Here is a 23551-nt window from a genome sequence, read left to right on the forward strand (position 1 = left end):
TGCGCTTTAGGACTTCAATTCAGAAAACACCGAAGGAGAGTCCGAGATCATCTCCAATTTTTGCCCCACTTCCAAAACTAGAAACTGCATTTGCAGAAAGCCAAAGAAAATGAATACAAGTCAAGTGACCGGTATGCGTGTAGGGGAATGTGGGGCAAAGTGAAATAGTTATTTATATTTGATAATGAGGTTTACATTTTTCTAAATGAATAAATCAAAACATGCCTAATATTAAATAATAAATACTGTACTGAACAATAGTAGATCTGAATTTATATTTTAAATTTGAATTTAATTTTTTTGTGAAGTTTTCTAATAACAAGTTATTTTTTATTAACTACAAAATATTATCACGTGTGTATACATTTTTGAAAATGACTTGTATGTACCTTGGTCTTGATAGGTATCTATTTTCTTGTTGTAATCAACTATGTGTTTAATTAAAGAGTTAAAATATTGAAATATAGATGGCGCTACAAACTACGTAAATATTTTGCAATTTCGCTATGTCCCAATATTTCTGCTTTACCCTAGATTCCCCCTACTGTGAGATCCAGTTTATTTTGAATGAAATAAGAAATAATACAACTATGGAAACAAATTCAACGGATATTGTAAGGGTGAAAACTAAATCTCTCACCTTTCACTTGTTGGATCAGCGTTCCAGCAGTCATGAGCAGCTCCGTAGATTGTATTGGAGGATATTTTTCCAGGATGCTACGCAAAATGCGTAGTACCTCCCCCAGGCGCTCGTGGGCGGCAACACGCATCGTCTCAGTTTTGTCTGAAATATGAAGAAATTCAGTCAGAAAACGAGGTGTAGAGTTTCACCAAGAATCCACTACAATTCCAATTATGCGTCATCCACGTGACCAACAGTGTGACAGATAACCGAAAGACAGTTCAAGACTGCTACTAAAATCAGTTTTGCGTTTATTAGTTTATAAATAAAAATAATTCAGCACTTTTTATACTTTTTGCGATGAAAAGCATGAAAGTTCATATACAAAATCAATTTATGCGATGGCTTTTATAGGATAAGTACTTTAGCAGTACCGATTTTCTTCCAAATTATATCAATCTATCATAACTGCTTTCATATATAACTTCCATTTTCCTTTCCAACATCCTTTTTACTCATCTCCGAATGAATGTTGAGTGGTTTTTTCGATCCTACCGCACGTCATTTATGCCTAAGACGCTCGAAATATTCATTTTGACCATCTCCGAGTGAATTACCACGAGTTTTCTCGTGACGTCTGCATGTGCGTATGTATGTACGTATGTACGTATCTCGCACAGCTCAAAAACGGTAAGTCATAGAAAGTTGAAATTTGGTACGTAGACTCCTAGTGGGGTTCAGTTGTGCACCTCCCCTTTTGGTTGTACATATTCGGATGTTCAAAAAGAAGTCTTTTACATCCTTTTAGGGGAAAATCACTGCCAATGTCAATGCAAACTCAAGCGATGCGATGTTATAATTTGGCGATATATCGCCAAGCTTTTGGTCGCCATGTTTTGTCACCAACTTGAAGATATATTGGTGACAAATTTGGCGAAAAAAACATTTGAATTTGGTTTCAATTTGGCTATTGGCGATATTTAGAGAGTTATCCATTGAATCACGTTAAAACTGTCGATATTGGGAAAATGTATCTCTGCAAAGTGCTTTTTTGCATCGGTTCGTGGCAAACAAGGGGTCTAAATAATTAAAGTGTTTCCTTGCTTACTCAGAGGCACTATTATCATTAAATTGGTGTAAAAGGAAGTCATATGATGCACACATCATCTCGTTTTTTCATCGAAAACCAAATAAGCAATCTTGTAAAATGAAGCTAACAAACAATAGATTATAAAAGCGCAAAAAAAAAGAAGAAAAAAAGTGTTAGATTAGCTTTTTTTAATACAGAATAGAGCTACCTCATTTAGAATTAACAAATGGAGAAAACTAAAGAAATAACAAATGCAATTCTATATTGGTCGAAATGGGCAGTAACTTTTATATAAGTATGAATGATTTTCGGAGCCAAATTCAAGTTTTACAAGTTTTTCAAGAATAGTAACAACGTTGAAAATGCACGAATTTGAATCTAGTTGTAGATGCAGAGATCATGAGCTTATGAAGCTGAAGATTTTGTAGGATGACTTTACATTCATTAAACTCTCATTTTGACGGCAGCAGGATATTGCTCGAAGAGTTTCGCCCGTTTTTTTTAAAGAAGTTTCTCAGGAATTGAACAAATGATGACAGCACAATAAAAGGCAAGGGCCAAAGATTTCTGAAATTTTGAAGCTATGCTTCTTATGGGTCGTTGATGACCGGAGTAAACTGAAAAGCAGGAAAAAAAATCATAGAAATGCTTTCTTCTTGCTACCTTTGGCACGCATGCGCAGAGCCTTTGGTCAGATAAAATAGTTTAACAATTCATTTGTGCCAAAGTGTCCGTGGCCCCATCGTTACTGCTCGTTAACTGAACGATTGAGGGTCCAAACCCATTTGGGAAAATTATTTGTTTTTTAATATTTGAAGAAAAAAAAAGAAATTTGTAGTTGCGGGCCTGGAAGACAGAAGCTCTGCTTTGATTGAATAACATAATCTTATCATGTTGAAGTTGATAATGCCGAATCGATAAATTTAACTGCATTAACTGACACTCAATTCGATTTGACTGTCAGTAACTTTTTTAAAAATATTGAATAACATAAGCGTCTAATGTTGCAATTGATAATGATGAACTGATGAATAGACACTTATTCCCTTTGCTGTTTCAAAATATCTTCAGCATTATAAGTTTATGCTATTCCATAAAAGAATATCTTTTGTCTGTCTGTCCCTTGACTGCTATCCCCCACTCCCCCCGAACATTTTTAACTCAACGAAACTGAACAACCGTTAATATGAGCTCCTCCTTTACCTCTTTCCGGGTGGAAGATCCTCCTGAGCTTCCCCAGCGCCTCCTTGAAACTCCTGACGTCATGTGTGAGGACGATGATGTCCTCCTGCTCCACGACATGGCTCTCCGCGGACCCTTCGCTGCTCACGGAGTTGACGGACAGCGAGCGCGCTGCGCTGGCGCTGCGGCTTTGCTGGGGCGGATCCGGCGCCCCCTCCATGCGGGCGCTGACCCTGCGGACCGTGTACGCCTCCTCAGACGGACAGCTCTGAAAGTAGGGAGGTGAACGTGGTCAGAAGGGATGTCTTTTAATGAGTAAGTAAACGAAGTAAATAAATAAAGATGAAATTCAAATGAAGGGCAATGGAAATAAGCAAGTAAATGAAATTGTAAAATGAAAGTCTAATGAAATGAAAAATAATTGATGAAAGGTGGAAAAAAGGGAATTAATTAAATTGATAAAATTAAATAAATAAATAAATAAATTCACACGTTGTTGTTTTTTGTTACTAATACCACTTGGATAACCGAGCTCGAGTTGTTATTGAAATCCACATATAACGCAAATTAGAACCTTGCAAATATTAATTATTGTTATCCATAAATATTAACTAGTTTATGTATCCATAATAAACAAAACTATATTGAAAAAATGAAATTAAGATATGAATAAGGAAATTTGAACAAACTAAAATAAAAACAATAAATTAGTAAAAGGATGAAATAAATGAATCCGTAAATAAATAACACGAAAGTATACTCAAGAAGCAAAATTAAAGGGGAAAAAACCGATAAATTCAAATACAACAAATGAATGAAACAAAAATTTAAGAAATAATGTAAAATAAAATAATAATAACAAAAATAAAACTAAATGAAAAAAAAAATCCAGCCCTTGACATTCATTTGAATGTTGACGTCTTGAATTCAAATTATATTTTTCGCCACCACGAATTGCGGTAAGACCCTATTCGTTAGGTTTCTTGTTTCTAAAAAGGGAATAAAAATGTGGAATAAATTCGCACCGGTCATTATTATGACTGGTGATTTTTTAGATTAGGTAAAACGACGCATAATGAACGCAACACTGACGATTTGTAACCATTACGACGAAAATCAGTCTCTTTAAATAAATAGTTAAACAACGAGCTAGACTCATTCTCGTTGTCTTGGTAATCTGAAAAGTCAAAGGAATCATCAAAAACGGCCAAACGAGGATAAATTTCAATTCGTCAATGATGAATAAATGAATAAAATCAGTGTAAAATATTTGAATTAACCAATAAATAAACACACATAAAAAAAGCTTCTTTTTTAGATTATACTGTGAATGAGGTGGAAATTCTCTTAAAACGAAATGATTTATAATGGGTCAGCTTTAGCTTGTAATGTTCTAGCTACAATGTATTTTTTATGATGTACATATCGTCGCCTCAGAGCAACCGTAAGACATCTAATCTCAGAAACAAAAATAAGATATCCTACTGTTGTTCTGAGGCGACGATATAAGGAATTAATGTCAAGGTAAAAGTGTTATATGTTTCTTTTCACTCTGCACTTTTGATCTTTCTAAAAATTAGTGAGCATTACATTTTAGTAGCAACCTCGATAATTAGCGCATCATTGGAAAGTCAATTGGAGAACTGAGTAACTAAGGTTCGGTCTCCAAATTTTGACCTTTCTTTGCATAGTGGCTGTTAAACCTTTTTGCATCTTCTTTCAAAACAATGCCCCCCCCCATATTGTTTCCCCAACACCCCACCCTCAGTCTAAATCCGGCATTCATTGAAAGTGCCTTGTCGCCTGTTTTGGAAATCATATATCTGACTGACATTGGTGCATTTCTAACAGTTAATTCAACAATCTGCGAACTTTTATTGAAAAAATATGAATTTCAACACGTTTTCCGCTGACCAACAAACACGTTTTCGCCCCCAAAATAAAGCGCTAGTCCTTAATGATTTCCTCTCCAGCATCGTTAAAATGGCGAAAATCCGTTTGCAAAACCAACTAATGTCCGCAGCCCGCTGGTCAGAAACAACAGCAGAATCTCTTTCACATCCTGCAACCATTCATAAGTATCACAAACTGAAAGAAAACCACAATAAATGGAAAGAGCAAAGATCGCCGTTTCATTTTCCATTTCGCCTTGATGGAAGAGAGGGGAAATAAAACGTCCCTGACGAGCGCAAGCAGGAAGAAGTAGAAGTTGTCGGCCGAACGTTACGCCAAGCGAAAATCCGTTATTAGAGTCGAAGTAGAAGTTTCTGTTTGAAAGATAAATAGAAAGACTGCGTACCTGGTGTCACGTTTTGTAGTTTGTTTTGATTTTTCACACATTATCGCCGTTTTGACAGACGATCAAAAACTCACGTTTTGTTCGTCCTTGAAGCTTGCTTTGTAAAAGGGAAAGCTTTGTGCTGTATTCTATATGTTAATGACGTTAAGTACGTAAAAAGGTCGAAGATGTTTTATGCATTTGGAATAATGTTATTTTAATCTTTCCTAAAAGATAAAATCCCTTAAAAACCAGAACATTAACTTGAAAGCGTTGAAAACACTAAACGTTCTTTAATTACTGAGTTAAAAAAATGCTTAAAATGTGATAATTGTTTTGCAACGCATCTGGAAAAATAACGCATCCCAATAATTTCACGCGTTATAAATTTTGATGAACAATAATCACCTGCAACTTAATACCTTGGAGCATAATATATTTCCTTTAGTGATTAGAAAAGAGTAGTTTTAATAATCCTTATTAGTATATAAGCTACCACAGGCAATAGCCTTAAAACCAAGGGCCTGGGGCGACATTTAAAAATTCGAAAAATTTAATTTTTTTACTTTTATTAGAGCTTAATTTGCACTGAGGCTCAAGGGAGTTCCTCAGCTAACTTTCAAATTTAACCTTTGCTGACTTTTAACTTTTAGGTGAGTTTTTACGAATTACATGCAGGGACCGATTTAAATATTGGAGAACACAAGAATTTCTTGGGTCTTCTGTAAGTCAAACCTTACAAACATAAACATTCACGGGTAATCAGGAGTGACGAATTGCTAGGAGGGCTGCTGTGCTCAACTACTCGACCAAACTAATCTTTGGGTACAGAGCTTCTTACACCTCTAGTAAACAGAAAAATTGGGAAGTGAAAAAGAGAAAATCTTGATTTTCTTCCTTTTCCTTAATTTATAGACTAGAACTATAACAATTTTAGTCATTTATGTGTATAATATGCAGGACCCGATTAAGGTGTTGGGGAACGAAAGACCAAATACTTTTTCGGGCTTTCTCTAGTCAAACCTTAGAGCAGGAATTAGTAAATGAAGGTAGCAAGTCTAATCATTGGCTAAGCAAAAGCTGATGCAAAGACGCAAAGTCATGTGACTCAAAAACAACGAATGGTTCACGTGTTTAGCGTGAAACTAATGAAATAAACTTGATTTCTTCCAATGATTTGCTTTAAAATCTATCAAGTGGCTTGGGATCTTTGCTTCACGAATGTACTCCCTCCATTTTATCTCTTCTCAGTGAAACAAAACTTACAAGCATAAACATTCACGGGCAGCCTGTGGAGTGACGAATTGCCAGGGGTGTTGCTTTGCTCAACTACTCTACCAAATTAATCAAATACTCTACCAAATTATAATTATTTGCAAAGAAAGAAGAACGAATAGTTTTTGAAGAATTTAATATACTTGAACAATTATATTTCTGAAACGTAATGGAATTAATTGTAAAAAAACAAAGCAATATCAAAATGGCGAATGATTCATTATTTTTGAATTCATCACAAGATATAGATAAAATCATGTTTCGCAATACAAGCTTACAGTAATTTCTATTGATGTTTAGATAATTATTTGCAAAGAAAGAAAAAAAAAAACTAGTTTTTGAAGATTTTAAAGTTTTTGAACATTTTAATTTATGAAACTTAATAGAAACAATAGTGAAAATAAAGAAACAATAGTGAAATTACAACTAGTTCATTCTTTTGAAACACAATGTAAGCAAAGGATAAAGTTTTATTTGCTCTGAAAATTTAAAGGGATTGCTATAAATGTTTTAATTATGATTTGCAAAGAAAGAAAAAAAAATATTATTTGAGGATTTTAAAGGCAGAGTTTCCTACACCTTTAGTAAGCAGAAAAATAAAATGATTAAGAGCAAATCTTAATCGCCTTCCTTTTTCATGATTGATAGACTAGAATTAAAACAATTTTAGTCATTGAGGAGTCCCTAAAAATTGGGGGCCTATAAAATGAAATTCAGGCTACTTAAGAATGCAAGAAAGTTTTGAAGGATACAGGACTTCAGCACTTATTTTACTAGAAACTAAATCTTGATTTTCACTACGACGTTTTTTGTAAACACTGTTTGGCAAAAATGTTTTGTTTTTCTTTTGAAAATTTAAGCATGCTACAACTTTTGCAAACCGTGACAAAAAGCTTCTCGCCCGGAAAAAATACGTCTGTGATAGAAATTGCTTCTTCAGCATTATGCGAAGAAGTTAAAGAGATTAAAAAGTACTAAAAATTGCCACGAGACAGTCAACAAAACATTGAAGTGATGATTAACGCTTCCCGAAAGCAAGCCGTAAAGAAAAGTATGAAAAATTACCTATCTTGGCAGCGGCATAATCCCTGCAAAGAGGAACAGAAGGGAAAAAAATATCGTTGGATAAACATCAGGTAGAGAAAATAATAAATGTAAAAAAGAGATGAAAAAGTCTGTGGTGTCCGTGACCTACATAAATGATGCCGCATCAGCGTTCTTCTTCTCAGAAGTAATGTTCCGTGTTTCACACCGAACGTACCGCTGCCAACAGATGAAGAGTAATACCAGAAAAAGAGAGCGTGGTATTAGGAAAGAACAGCTAATACTTTCATAATCAAACAGATGTGGAGGTCACAAACCTACAAAATCACAACAGAATTTATAATTTGCGCTAAGAGCCTACATTTTGTTTTGGCAGTGAGAAGATCAGTAGGGTAACTAGGGGGGGGGGGGGGTTGACAGGAGTGGCTCTCGCCAGGGGAGCAGCAGCCGGGGGGGGGGGGGGCATTTCGACTGATTAAAAAAAAGAATATTTTTTTGGTTATAGAATTTGAAAAATGATTTAAAAAAATTAAAAAAAAAAAAAAAAAACTCGCAAAAAAAAATGCTAGAGGGGGTACATATAATCTACTGAGAAGGAAAATTGGACATCATTGAAAACAATCCTAAAAAAGAAAATAAGAAAAAAAAATACAATGCTGCCCCCTATTTGTCGAATCAATTAAACAAAATGTTCAAAAAATTTTTTTTTGGGAGGTCACAATGACCTCCGATGACTTTCCACGTGGGAGTTACCCCCTGATGGGGGCGCAATTTCCTTAGTTCACCGGGGGCACTAGACCCCATAGTTACGCTACTGGAAAAGATTAAATTTACCAAATAAAACTCAGAATTGTATCAAATGATGGAGAAAAAAATATATACGTGAGAGAATACAAACTTACATCTGATGAGAGGGAGACAACAAACATCATTGAAAAAACAACAATAAACATAATTTCTAGTCTACCTTTTTTGCAACATAATTTCAAACTTACCATTTTGCTTTCACATTTCTGGACGAAATAAAAACATTTTCTTTTCTTTTTGATGTTTCCAGAGAAATTCTTTTCGTTACCTTCATTTTATTTTAGAGTAGTGGTACCAGCACGGCTTTGCCCGCAGTAGAAAAATTAAAAGGTCATTTGGTTCGCCTGTATATTTACAAATAATTTATGATGAATTTCTCGCCAATTTGCTACGTTCATTTGCTTGCCCATGTTATGGTTTCACATTATGATAATTTGGTAATTTACTCGTCCACGTTGTGATAATTTGCGCGGTAAAATTTTCTTAAAATAGGAATATGAAAAGAACAAAATCGAATTTTCGAAAAATCGCTTCGAGGTGCACACTCCCATGCTATAAACTAATTCTGTGCCAAATTTCATGACAATCGGCCGAACGGTCTAGGCGATATGCGCGTCACAGAGATCCAGACATCTAGACAGAGAGATATCCAGACAGACTTTCAGCTTTATTATTAGTAAAGAAAGTGCAATAAATTAGTAAAACATTTGTGATATTACAAAACGCGTGCAACAAAATCCCATTGCTATTTTACCTTTTCTCCTGATAGATTCATTCAGATGGAATCATCTAACTTAGCTGATTGCCAAGTTCCATATTTTTTTAATATTTTTTTTTGGTCAGACTAAATTAAATAAAAAAAGGTTATGAAAGTCACAAGAATGAAAGAGCTGGCAATACAGATGGTATGAAAAACTAAAGTAGAAACTGGTTGTCCAGGAAACCAAACGGGCGACGAAAATTAAGGATTACATACAGAGCGATGAGTGCTAAAAGTTTATGAAACGTTGAGATAGATGTTGAACAATATATGTGTATCAATCAACAATATTGTTGATTGATATTGAACAACCATAAAGTTTGCATCGGCACCAGAGATGTTTCTTTTTAAGTTGAAAATATTTGATTCATGCTCGTTGAAGAGAACTAAATTGAAGTAGTTTTGTTACTTCAATTTAGTTCCCTCGTTGGCGGCCCTTATTCGTTATAGTTTTGCATTAGTTGAGTTTTCAAATCAGAATTACTTACTTTTTTGTTTTTGAAATCGTGCGTTGTTGATCACGTGTTTTTTCCGCACGTAGTTTAAAGTTAATTACCGCAGTTGGAACATTTTTCTAACAAGAAAATCTGTCACATGTTTGATTAATTTTTATGTATTTTGTTTGTTGTATGTTATGTAGTTTCACAAAAAGTATCCAAGTTTTGTATTAAAGAAAGATAGATGAATTAATATAAATGAAGAGGACACATAATACTATTAAGCAAATACGAACTTAAACAACAAAAATTCTCTCTTAGACTAAAAGACAAGTTGAGTCCCGAATAAGGAAATCGACAGTAACTCGGTAATCACACACGTACAAAAAAAAAAAAAAAAAAAGCTATAAAAAAATTGCATTGAATACTAATGGAAACAATACTACAATTAAATCACTATTTAAATATTAATTGCGATGACTTGTTCCAAAATTGAAATGACTTAATTATCTTAATATATAAAAATCTTCTGTGCGAACGTTTTTCACCATAAGGCTTTTAAACGGCTGGACCGATTGTGATCAAATTTTTTGTGTGTAATTAAGTTGTGGCAAGCATGGTTTCGAAGCGTGATGGATCGAATCGGAAAAGTTTTTGTTAATTAATTAATCATACATTGGATGGTTATATCTTCCTAATGGTTAATATTTATTTTAACCTATTGTTGAGAGAGAACTGAAATAAATGTTTAATCCATTGCCAAAAGACGATGAGAAAGCCAGCTCTGCTTTTTGTAATGAAATTTCCTACTGTTAACTGTCAATTGAAGTAGATAAAACGTAGAGAGAGAGTGAAACTTTCATTTCTCTCTCTTGAAAGCAACGATTTTAGGTCTCGTGATAAATTTTAAAGTAAAGTACTGGAAGGTTCACTGAAAACGTGTGTTCTGTCATCGTAGTAAACCATGTGACCGGATTGGTGCTTTAGGTTTTCCTAACAAAGTTATCAGAAAGTACCGTACCTAGCAGCATTTGTTCCTCGGCTGAAATCCATCTGAGTTTTAGTAACAAGGTCAAAAATACTTTAAGGATTATCAAACTAATCAGTACATTATTATAGGAAAAGATGATGACATTTAAAGATGAAACAAATTTTATTTTCGTCCAGATAAATTACAATAGGGTAGTTCTGTACACAAAAGATCAGTGCAGTGGAAGATCTTTATCTTTGGTGGAAAAAACAAATTTGGCAATATATGAAGTTAAAAAAGTTTTCGTTCAAAAGATCGGACCGCCAATCGGTCGGAGTTGACTTCGCTCACTGATCGGCTGGATTACAATAACGTGGTAGCTTGGCGACTTTGGTTATAAACAATAGAGTTGCGTGATCATTTGTTTACATTTTAAAGCTACTGTTAATGTAAATTATTATATTTTTTCTTTATTTGGAGAAATATTTCAAATTGTGAAGAATTGTTTTTCGTTTTTTAAAGAGTTTTGATTTATTTTAGTTGCAGAATGTGTTTATTTTACATCGGGAGAGGTGGGGGGGGGGATGAATGACTTTTGCTTATTCAGAGAACTGTTTTTACCTTTATCATTTTTTTAAACGATATCCTTTCGATTGTTTTTTTTTTTTTTTTTTCATATGGGGGATGTTGCAGCGGGATTTCCCGTTTGTTCTAGAAGGGTAGTTTTTTACACTTAATATCTGAGGACGCGTTTTATCCTTTGAGTATGGTTGAAGGAACAAACCATCAAGTACGGGAGAAAAAATAGTTAATAAAACAACTGCTCAGTGGGCATTACATAAAGCAATGTGTAATAAACTAGCTGCGTTGCCCGGCTTTGCCCGGTCAACCTTGAAAATAAAAATTGTGTCAAGTGATGTATATTCAACAATCAGGCGTAAAAAATAAATAAAAAAACGTCATCATGATTTCCCTTCTAAACAATGACGACAGATATTAAAATACTTTTAAGAAATTAAATCTAGAAAGATGGATTTAAAATGCGTAACCATGGAAACACAAAATAAAATAAACTTAAGGAATTAAAATGCGAAAGGAAATGGTTCACAACTTCAATGGAATAGAGATTTCTTAAACTTGATTTTAAAAGGCTTGTAACTTTTTTTCCTTTCGGGATAAAAACTTATTTTTCCGACCATAGGTCGAGTTAGATCTGGAGTAAAAAAGGTCGCTTTTTCCAATGGCGTCAAAAAGAAAGCTGTGGGACAATTCCTTCACTTTTTATTGATAGATTTAATGAAGAAAGTAGTGCCTAAATTTCAGCTAAGCCTAAACAAATTCGAGCTAAAATAAAGCATATAACTCCCGCCGTAATGCGGTTAGAGCATTAAAATAAATTGCGTAGAACGCGGAAAATTCTACTCTTTCCAACGATATGTAATGTTAATATGTGCAAGTAATTTTTCACCTCCATATTCGGGAATTTATGTGAAAATTGGGCCTAAATTCGAATAAAAAAAGAACTATTCATCGAATTGTTTTCGAACTGGTCTGCAAACCTTCTCAGGACTTAAAGGAACAAACTGTGAAAATTTCAGCGAAATCGGCCGGGTAGTTCTCGAGTTTTGCGAGTTCAAACACACAGACGCTTTTTGGAGACTTCATTTTATACTATGTAGAGATATACGCATTCTGACACCAAGCATCTTAAAACATTTTCTTTTTACTTATTTTTTTCAACAAAACGGTTCAAACACTTGATAGTTTATTGAAATATTTTAAGTTTTCAATTTACAAAGTTTGAACAGAACAACGTCTGTCGGATCCTCTAGTTTGAGATAAATTACATTTTTTTACACAAATTTTACTACAACAGATTATGAGAATTAAAAACAAATCTTCAGAGTCGGAATTGGAGTCGGGAGTTGAGACTTCAAAACTCCATAAGTAGGAGCAGGGGAACAAAAATTTTGGGGCCCTCACAATTGACTTTTACGGGTCCCTCTCCGTATTGTTTACCCCTATATTTCACCCATCATTTTAAAAATATTGGGCCCCCTTCAGGTTCGGACCCGGGCCAGCAGGTGTCCCTTCTCTCCCCCCCCCCCCTGTGCACGCCCTTGAATCAAAGTCGGTTATTTTCCCTCCGAGTCCGCAAATCTGCTAGGACTGCGAAGTCAGAATCGAAGAGAATTTGGTCAAAAGGAGCCGGAGTCGGTTATTTTCCCACCGACTCAGCAGCCCTCATTGTAACAAAAAAAAATTTTGAAAGAATTTAAACTCTAAAATTAGATAAGTTAATAAATAAAGGAATTGATTATCTAAACGTTAGTATCTTTATGGGGTGTTGTATAAAAGACTAACTATTATGCGGCACATAATTTAAAAATACATTCACGATAAAACAAAAAGCTTTCCAAAACGCCCAGATTTTATACTTTTTTTAATACCGAATAATTTTATACGATTTTTTTTTTTTGGCCTGCGCTAAACACGTCCAGATCCGAAGTTCTTATTAAAACTTCATCTTTCGTCCCAAAAAGTCTTCTTCAGAATGAACCAAAATACAAATACGAACCGTTGAATCATACAGGTTTCACAATACCACTTTCTTCAGATAATTAGAAAACGCGATTGCACGCATTTTTGGCAACATTCAAAAGCCATTACATAGTAAAAGTAAAATTTTAAATTACAGACTAACTTCACATGCTATCAAGGTTTGAAACACAGAACAACACCCATTTGAAGGGGATATAAGTTTTCATTTGCAAGAGAAAGAGGTATTGTGAAACTGTGATGTGCAAGAATGATGTGTAGAAATACGTTGCCAAATGTGAGTAAGAACATGCAAATGAGTGATTAATAACATTGTTGTAACTATTATTTCTTCAGAGAAGGAAAAGCACAGAAGCGTGAAAGTAAAATTGAAACATCATTTGAAATCATTTTCCCGTTGACAAATATTTAATTTTGTAATTTAGTGAACAACTCAGACCTATTAACATATTATTAAACACCTTCATATTAGATACATTTGTGCCTTCAATTCATATTTCTAAAATTACTTCTCATAAGCTTTATACTGCCATGGACACAAAGGCGGCGAATGAGACTAAAATGTGGGGGAGGGGGGGGGACAGAAAAAACTAAAAACCATAGGATTTTTAGCGGCAGCAAAAAAAAAAAAAAAAAAAAAAAAAAGAAAAGAAAAAAAAGAAAAAATAAAAGTAGAAAACTTTGCTGAGGTTGGTTTTGAAAGCATATGATTGGTAATTGATGCAAGTCTAACAACTTAACTCACGTTACTTTAAGATTTTGATGGATTATGTACATATTAACTTTCCCCGAAGAAACATTTTAGAAACGATTGATTTACTAATATCTAAAGAATGAATACGCAACGATAAAATTAAAAAATTTAAAAACCCTCGACTGAGTCGCAACTGTAGAATCAAGAGAGAAAATTGAAAATCCTTTCAAAAGCCTTTTATTATTAACTAGTGGTACCCGCACGGCTTTGCCTGTAATAGAAAAATTAAAAGGTTTTTGGTTCGCCTGTATATTTACAAATAACATATGGTGAATTTTCTCGCCAATTGGCTTGTACCCATGTTACGGATCCACATTATGATAATTTCGTATCTCGCCAATTGGCTTGTGCCCATGTTACGGTTCCACGTTATGATAATTTCGTAATTTACTCGTCCATATTATCATATTTTTGTTCTTAAAATTGGAATAGAAAAAGAACCACATCGAATTTTCGAAAAATCGCTTCGAGGTGCACATCCCCATGCTACAAATAATTCTATGCCAAATTTCATGAAAATCGGCCGAACGGTCTAGGCGCTATGCGCGTCACAGAGATCCTGACAGACAGAGGGATTTTCAGCTTTATTATTAGTAAAGAAAATGAATGTCAAGTATTTCATTTGCTATTAAATAGAAACTGGCAATTGATAAAAATTTTAAATAATTGCTTTTAATTTCCTTGTGGGCCAACAATGAATTCGGTTATCAATCGCGTGAATAAAGGCTTAGCCGTTATTAATATCTACTTAAAAAACGTTATAATTCGAATTCTATGAAACATGGCACTTCCAAACACATTCTGTTAGACGTAGATTTTTTTTTCTTTATCTTGGTATTAAATTTGAAAATTTTAAAGTATGTTTTCACTGCAAAAATCGCGAAAAACCTTTTAGAGAATTTTAATTAATATCTTCGTCAATTAATGTCATCCAAAGATGCAACCTAGCTAAGAACACTTTCGATCAACTCTCCTTTCGAACATTTTTTTTTTTTTTTCAAAATCGGTCCATCCGTTTAGGCGCTAGAGTGCCACAGACAAACACACAGAAACACAGATAGACACGTCAAACTTTAACACCCTTCCTTTGTGTGTCGGGGGTTAATAAACGAAAAGTTACTGCTTGTGCTAATAATGTTTCGTAAACATATATGTGTACAAAGTAAAAGAAATAACTATGATTTAAAACTTCTGCCTTTTTTGTAAGTTTTTTATATTTATCTAGTTTTTTTATTCCTAAATTGGAAAATAAAATAAATAAATGAACCAAAAAAAGTGGAGGATCTTTTCGAGACATTTAGAGAAATGCGTTCTGGATTCCATGCTAACAGTAGGGAATTAGACGTTTCTTTCGCGTTTTTCTCTTTTCATTCCTTTTCCCAGTGGATCCAAATAAGCAAGTTTGTACGATAAACCTAACGTACCATGATAAAAAAAAAAAAGAAAAAAAAGAGAAATTCGAAATTCCTGCTCTTTACCTGCCCACTATGGCAAAACCCCATCAACTACTACACTGACGGGGGTAGGTAAATGGCAGTATCTACAGAAATGACATTTCGAGATATTTGAAGAAATGTGTGTTGGATTAAATATTGACAGGGAAATGTTGGAATTAGATGTTGTTTTCGCGCCTTTTTTCGGCGGAAACCAAATAAGCAAGCTTGAACAATGAAGCTATAACGTACAATAGATGACAAAAATTCAAAAAAAAAAAAAAAAAAAAAAAAAAAAAAAAAAAATGAAAAATTTGCAGTTATTGTTCCTTACCTGCCCATTTCGGCAAGACCCCATTAACTACTATACTACCCTGTATTAGTAGTTGATAGGGTTCTGCCGTACAATGTTTCTCCAGTTAACAAAGTTTCGATTTGTAGGAGAATTGCATATTTTCCAAGTCATTTAAAGAAATTCTTTAACTCGGTCTCTCTTTTTCTTCCTCTCAGTTCCGGTTTCCAATGCAACACTTCCTGAACTCTGTTATCATTCTTAAGACTTAAGATGGTTACGGTCGTGAAAAGCGTTACCCCTATTTAATGTAAACACATATTGTGCTTCATCATGTTTTTGTTATGAAAAATATACTCTTTCGTCAAATGTTCATTAAAATTCCGTCAAAGATGTCAAAATAATTGTTTTTCAAGAATCGTCTATTGAATCGTAAAACATGTGAGACCTTTGACTCGTGCATGAAAGAGTTGATATTTTAAAACAGTTTGCACCAATCTCGATTTTTTGTAGTGTAAAACATACTCCTTTAGCAGTTTTTCTTCAAGATGCAGTCAACGATGTCAAAGTAATCGTTTTTCTTATAATTACATTCTTTTTAAAAAAGTATTTCTTAGTTTACATTCTCTGTCCTAATCCCTGCGTTTTGCATCCGGTTAATAAGTGTTGGTAAAGACAATGGAAAATAATAGTGATTATAAAATTATCAAACTTCTGCTTTTCAATTGTTGCCCAAATAGAAAAAATGAATGAATAAATTATTAATAAATTTAACAAATTAATATCAATTCTCAATCTAAGCAAGCATATATTTTTGGGCGCTTTCAAAAGTTTTTTTTCTCACTGTGCTTGTTCAAAAGTGCTTTTAAATTCGAATATAAAAATAAGCAATATTGAAAAAGATTAATAGTAAACTATTCTCTTTATGTGCAATATACATTAACGTTTTAATGTAACAAAAGTCAGTACCGATTTTTTTTCCAAAGAAAAATAGGTAACAAATAAATATGTTTCAAATTTCAAACAGTCACACCTCAAAACGTAAAAACTTTAAAATTAAATATTTAAATAAGTGTTTTTTATCTCTAAAAGCTCTTCTACACGCTCGGTTGGTGCTAAAAAGTTTGAAATAAAATAAGTATATGATTTCTTGATTTTAACACTCAACAACTGAAGTGAATCTTAATATCTTTCAGTTAATATGTTTCAGTTTATTCTAAAGCAGCCAGTAAAATTTAAATTGAAAATTGGGAGGAGAAGAAATAGAGACGGTATCGTAAAAGTTATTCGGGGTGCAGAGCTGTATACGGAGTCAGAGACAGTCGTTTTCGCTCAGACCCCGCAGCCCTGATATAAAGTCCTTATTGTTAGCTTCCAGACACATCATTAAAATTGTTTAATTTGTCCAGAGTTTTGCCTTGTTTCGGCAACATAAACATATTTTTTTCAATGCTGGGCAAAATTTTTTGAAACGGCATTTTTAATTACTTATCATTAATTACCACGTGCCAGTAATGTGTCACCCAAAAAGTTATTCACATTTGAGCAAATTTCTGTAAAATCCTACTGGGAACTTATCTGTGAGTCAATCAGTAAGAAAGTAATGACGTTGAAGTTACAAATTGGTGTCATATCTGGTGGCATAATATCATCAGGCGTTTGCTTCGTCACTCAAGGCTCTTTTCAGTTTCCGTGAAAAACGGACTATTGATCAGATGCGCTGCTATGGGAGATCATTGCGACCTCATAAAAAGTTCTTATTCAGCAAATTTTGTCTGGTGATTCAGCAAATTTGGAGCCGGTAATAAAAACTTTGCCATGTGCCTATTTTTTAAAAAAATAGAAAAAATGCCTTGATGCCTCTTCTCTATCATTCGGGATAAAATTCAAAGCCAAATTGAGAATCCCCCCCCTCCCGAAAAAATTTGAGTTCGATACAAAATTTAAGTTGAATGTCGGCTAGCTCTGGTAAATTGACTTCTGATTGCCTGAAGTTTAAATTCCATTTGTTAGAATAGCTGTTGTTAATTTCTTAGAATATATCGTTGCCGATAGCTCTTCCTGGCGTCATGCAAATCTAAGAATTTATCCTCTTTCAACCCAAACATAAATGAGATTGTCCAAATCCGAACATTGTTTAAAAAAAAAAAAAGGTCTATACTGTAGATAAAAGCAAGTGAACCGGATTTCGTCTGCTACAGTACCCACATTAATACCCGCAGTCACGTCAGGTAATATTTCTTTCCAGAAAGGCATGAGTTGAGAAAAATGTCACTATTCCGTATCCAATAGATGGCGCTAGTCGCCGCCGAAAAACGATAGTCCAGTTTATTGCCACCGCTCGATCACGGCGGTCACGGTTTGTGGCGATCGGAAATCGGTCGTGCTTAGGGCTGTATGTCAACCATTATGTCGGCCGAAAGTATAATTCATCTTTTTCATTCCCTTAACCCTTCGGCTTGTCGCGTATCACCGGTTAAGGCTCAACGTCCGCACATAACGATGTGTGGAGGGTGTTGCGTTATAAGTTAGTCTCTTCTTTGCTAAGTGAAGCATTTAACAGCAACAATGGATGCTGATTATTAAATCTGCGATTCGATGTCGCAGATAGATTACGACGCATTATTGGTTGATATCTTCTTCCGAAGGTGTTGATTCATTTAAGACTTTATTGAGTTCAGTGATTGTGCAGTTGTCTTGATTTTTTTTCCATGCTATCTTAATCCTCTCGTTATTTTCCCTTTCTATATGCATCCAGTTCTCGGCTTTTTATAACTTGTATCTAATTGTGACATGAAGCTTAGCTTACTAATCCTTATTAATTGAAGTTTCGATTAGTAGTTGTTGGTAGTTTTGTTTTCGGTTAGCGACGCCCTTTCGCTATTGAATTAGGACAGCTGTTGTCGAAAGAGGGCTTGTATAACTGTCAAATAATTGCAAATACCAGCATACCCTTTTTCTTTAAAACTATGGTTAAAAGCAGAAAATAAACGAGCTGATGTGTGCATCACATGACCTCCTTTTACACCAATTCAATGTCATTTCCCCATTATTGGCAATTTTAATGTGATTCAATAGTTTACTCTCTAAATATCACCGACAATGGCCAATTTGAAACCAAATTTAAAAAAAAAATCGCAAAATTTGTCCCCAAGTTGGTGACAAAACTTGGCGACCAAAAGACTGGCGATGTATCGATAAGTGTCCGACAAATTATAACACCACTTGAGTTTACATCGAAATTAACAATGATTTCCGTCCAAAAAGGGGCAAAAGACCCCTTTAGAGACACCCGAATGCAACCAAAAGGGGAGGTGCACAACTAGACTCCACTAGGAGTCTACGTACCAAATTTCAACTTTCTAGGACATACCGTTCTGGAGTTATGCGACATACATACACACATACGCACATACATACGTACATACAGACGTCACGAGAAAACTCGTTGTAATTAACTCGGGAAACGTCAAAATGGATATTTCGGGTGTCTGTACGTTCTTAGGTACATATGTACATGTGGTTAGGTCGAAAAAAAAAACCTCAACATTCATTCGGGGGTGAGCAAAATGGAAATTAAGGCCCATTTTTGAGAGAATTTTTTTTTTCTCGAATACAATACTTCCTTTTTTGTAAAAGGAAGTAAAAAGAAAAAAAAATAGCACAAGGTAAACTACTGCAATAAATTCCGTTTATTGTGAGAAACCAGCAATTAAAAAAAAATTTTTTTTTCATCCAAAAATTAAAATTAGATCATTTGGATCAACCTGGAGGGCACGACTTCCTACAGTAGCATAGACGAATGTCAAGGGAGGCGTGAGTATACAAAAGGAAAAATAAAATATAGCACAAATAACAATTTACTCAATTTTAGGGACACATGTGTATATTGAATAACTTGTCAGACCTATCATTTATGTTGTGAAAGTAACTGATGTGTAAATTAACTTCATCTAGATCCTAGAACTACAAAAAAAAAAAAAAATTAATTCATTCTTTTGTTTGTTGAATTTCGTATGTTCCAATCACAATGTGCGCAATATAAAGTTTTGAGAAGAAGTGTTAAATGTTGCGTGCGTAATTAGCAAGACAGTTACTGAATATCTAACTTCAATTATCCTAATCGACTTAATTTCCTACTTTTATTAAACGCATGGGGGGGGGGGGGGTAAGAGGACGTATGTGATTTCCTGTCAGTGCCCAAAGGGGGGGGGGGCGTAGAGCGTGAAAGGTTGAGAACCCCCTAGTCTACTAAAGTACAATATGCGCTTTATACTTGTTAAACGTTCAATGATAACTTACAAATAAATATGGCTTCAGTTATTTTAATAATCGATTTATAATTTACAAGGTAACCAGGAGCAGCCATGTTAACATACATTCATATAAATTATACAAAACAAGCATTCTCAGCAATTCTCGTAGTTTTGAAGACCATCTGCCGTAAAAAGCAGTTTTTTAAACTAAAACGATAATTTTACTGAAATGGACAGCTTGAACATAATTTCGGGTCAACTCCAAAAATATAACACAAAACTCAAACTTGGGAGTTTTTTGGTATTAGTTTCTTTTTATGACAGCTGTATTGCATTGCTTACTACAGCTTTATTATAATTCAAAGATTAATTACAACCACATATACTATGTTTCGTTGAAGCGTCTAAAAGTTGCCAGAGATGATTACTACATGTATGAATCATTTAGGTTGGACAAAGAACAATTGCATGATTATATAAGAACCAGTAAGTCTTACTAGATTTCGGGTAATTTTTTTTAAAACTAGAATTCCCTTAAATGATAGATATAATTAACTGCATTAAAGTAGATTTTCTATAAAACAGGCTGGATGTAAACTGTCATCGTGTTTCCCATGAAAGCTCGGGCTCATAGAGCCGATGATTCTCTTTGTAAAGAGTAAGTGCATCAATGATGCTTATTCTTACAAGCTTATTATGTCAAATGCTTTTACGTGAAATCCATCCGCTTTCCAGATTTTAACAGAGGGAAAAAATCGTGGTAACCAAATAGGAAAAGATGTATAAAAATACTTCATATCAGTAAAAGACATCATTAGTGAAGTAAAAGGCAGTCTTGAGAAGGGACAAAATTTTGCATTCTTGAAATTCAATAGTTCATTGAAAGGAAAGCGATAAATGTGTGCAAAAATTTTACATCAGTTAAATAGTGAATACCAGCCATATTAAACAAGTAATCTGCAATTACAGTAATTTGAAAATAAATTCCTAATTCACACGATACGATTGACGCTTCATGGAAACGGGGAAATATTGCCTATGTAACTTTTGCTATGTGAGTTTTGGCGGCGATTGGAAAAATCTTGGTTTAACAAGTAATGTTGAACCAATAAGTTCGAACCAAGCTGACAAATCAGTCAACCAACCCGGAATCGAAACCGGAATTATGACACACCATTTTTTTCTTACCTTCTTTCATTTATTGACATCTAAGTCTGAAGAAGCACACTTTCTGCTTTCTTGTACTTATGTGTGTTTGTTTGCTTGTTTTTTGGAGATATCAGATGCTTTATTTTTGTAATAAATTACCAATTCTACCCAGATGATTATCGGCGGCATTCAAACAAGGCTCAGACTTTACTTTGAGAGGATAACCAACCGGGATTGAAGGCATAGGTCGCTATTCACCTGTCTTACAGCCATTGTGCAAATTACACAAATGAAGACAAAAAGATTGCGGCAGAACTTCGCGGTCATTCACTGACTTATTCCGACACCATTATTCAATGTCAGAGACAGAAAATACACGTCTCAGTGATCTAATACCAGCGGAAGGAATTCGTGTTTGATCTCCATAAGCTGTTACGTGCGGCCAGACAACCTTGTCGGAAACCTCAACTGATTCAGTTCTCAACAAGACGAGGAGTCACGATCCGCAATTTGTTCGCACCTACACAATAGGATGAGAAGTTCTGAATTAAGTGCTATATCAAAATCCCATCACGAAACTCCGAAAAGAGCATTGTCCAAGGGGGATGAAGGGCGAAGGAGATTTCTTCAATTTCGAGAATTTCCGATTGATTTCGAGGAATAAAAGTTATCAGAGTTTTCTAAACTGAACGTTAATTATGTCTTTGTAATATGCTTGCGTGTATACGCTTTGTAGTATGCTTGCGTGTTTTTCATAAGGAAAAGAAATAAAACAATTTAATTAACCCAGGTAGCTGGCGTAACGTTTATCGTTTTCGAAACGTTTTAAAATGGTTGTCACAACATTAACAAACATTTAACAACGTTCGATTGGATGCACAACTCCGTGGCGTGCAGGGCCGCAAAGAGCCAAGGCAAACCCCTTGTCAGTTATGTCGCCGAGCCTCCTCCCGCCCCTGACCAAAGAAAAAGAAAAGAAAAGGGAAGAAGAAGGAAAAAGGGGAAAAGAAAAGAAAAGGGAGAAAAAAGAAAAAGAGGGGAGGAAAAAAAAAACAAAACTGCTTACTAGAAAACAATTAACTCTATTTTAAGTGCCACAACAATGATTAAAAAAAAGTAAATTTTCCTTAATTTTTACGCTTTCTCTTATTCGGAGTTTTTTTACCCTTTTTCTTTCTTCCTTTCTTTTTTTCTTTCTTTTCTTCTTTCTTTCTTTATCTCTTCTTGCGTCAGTATCGCAAGACCCTCCTCCCAAAGGCCCGGGACCCTAATTTCCGACTAGGCTGACACAGCCTCCCGTCGGGCCCGCGTGCGTGCGCTTTTCAAACCCTTGCCCGTCTACTAAAAGGACTCGATTGTCCATGGAATCGGTTTCTCGTTGTCTATCTAGTTCATATTACATCTATGTTGTGAATCAATTTATAAACCTTGGTAAGTATTACTAGAAAGAGCAGCACAAGAAAAAGGAACATTGCCCCCAAATGCGATCAAGGAAATAGTTTTCTGGGGGAGCTAACACACCCCTCCGTCGTTTGCGCCCCTTGAAAAATAATTTGTTGATGTCAGAAGAATAGTTTATGAAAAAACATCCGCAGCAAATGATGAATTAGGTACGCAAGAAAACAATGCATCACAGCAAAAGGATATTTGTGGAGTATATTCAAATAATTTGAGGTAACCAGCGCAGTAGTGAACTGAGTAAAACTATACACTCAAAAGTTCAGGGAAAAATTTTAATGTGGGTCTACTATCAACCAAAAATAGCTAAAATTTTCGCTGATGCAAAATCTCAAGTAGCTCCCCCCCCCCCCTCCCACCCCAATGAAAACTTTGACTATACCTAGACTAGAGCTTTCAGCATGCCTTTTAGTAATCCATGTTAGTCGTCAGAGTGTTGAAAGCTTTAAAACTGGACATTGGAAATGTCTATTTATCTACTGATTCGAAAATAGTCTGAGTATGAATAGAAACTCACTCAAGGAAACTTATATTTTTTCTAGTGATAACAAAATAAGTGTGCAAAATTTTTTAAACTAATTTTATTATCATTGCAGTCAAAATAGAACAGAACAGCTACAACTCTTATTAATAGGAAAACATGTCACTTTATTATAAATAAGTCATAAATAAGTTTTTAAAACTTAATTTTCTTACAATTACATTGAAAAGAGAGCAAATACTATTGTTATTGAAATATCTTACATTTGCATAATCATTAATAAATTATAGATAATTTTCATGATTATAATTTCGCTAACAATATGGCATTAATAAAAATAACACATTGTTCTCTAAAGAAAATTTTCTGAATATTTTTTAATGTCATAAGATTATTTTTAAAGAGATGAGTTTCCTGTATCAAACCGAAAATGAGTTTAATTTAGAATAAAAAAACCCTTAAAACTATCTTTTGTTGCCTCTTCTCGATCCTGCTCACAATACAAACCCTCCCACGCAGTACTTACGACGAGTCATCTACAAACTTTCACTTTCCCGCGATTAGGACATCTGGAGCAACGTCACCCCATTTTGTGAAGAATGGCTTCACTTCATGGTAGAGTAAACGGAAAATAGTTTTCTATCTTTTTTATTTAATTTATATTTTCCTAACATGAAGGTGTCCATTACGTAACGAAAGATCGG

General features: G+C 34.4%; 1 protein-coding gene across 2 annotated transcripts in view; it reads right to left on the minus strand.

The window, feature by feature from the left end:
- Window positions 1-23551, minus strand: part of LOC129228048 (rho GTPase-activating protein 45-like) — a 190887-nt gene that overhangs the window by 130704 nt on the left and 36632 nt on the right. For both annotated transcript variants that reach the window (XM_054862681.1, XM_054862682.1), the window contains exons 2-3: window positions 2916-3162; window positions 641-784 (exon numbers count right to left, since the gene is read on the minus strand). In XM_054862681.1, coding sequence (XP_054718656.1) covers window positions 641-784; window positions 2916-3162 — 391 coding nt within the window. The remainder of the gene's footprint in view (window positions 1-640; window positions 785-2915; window positions 3163-23551) is intronic.

This window comes from Uloborus diversus, chromosome 8 (assembly GCF_026930045.1).
Source record: "Uloborus diversus isolate 005 chromosome 8, Udiv.v.3.1, whole genome shotgun sequence".
NCBI classification, from domain to species: domain Eukaryota; kingdom Metazoa; phylum Arthropoda; class Arachnida; order Araneae; family Uloboridae; genus Uloborus; species Uloborus diversus.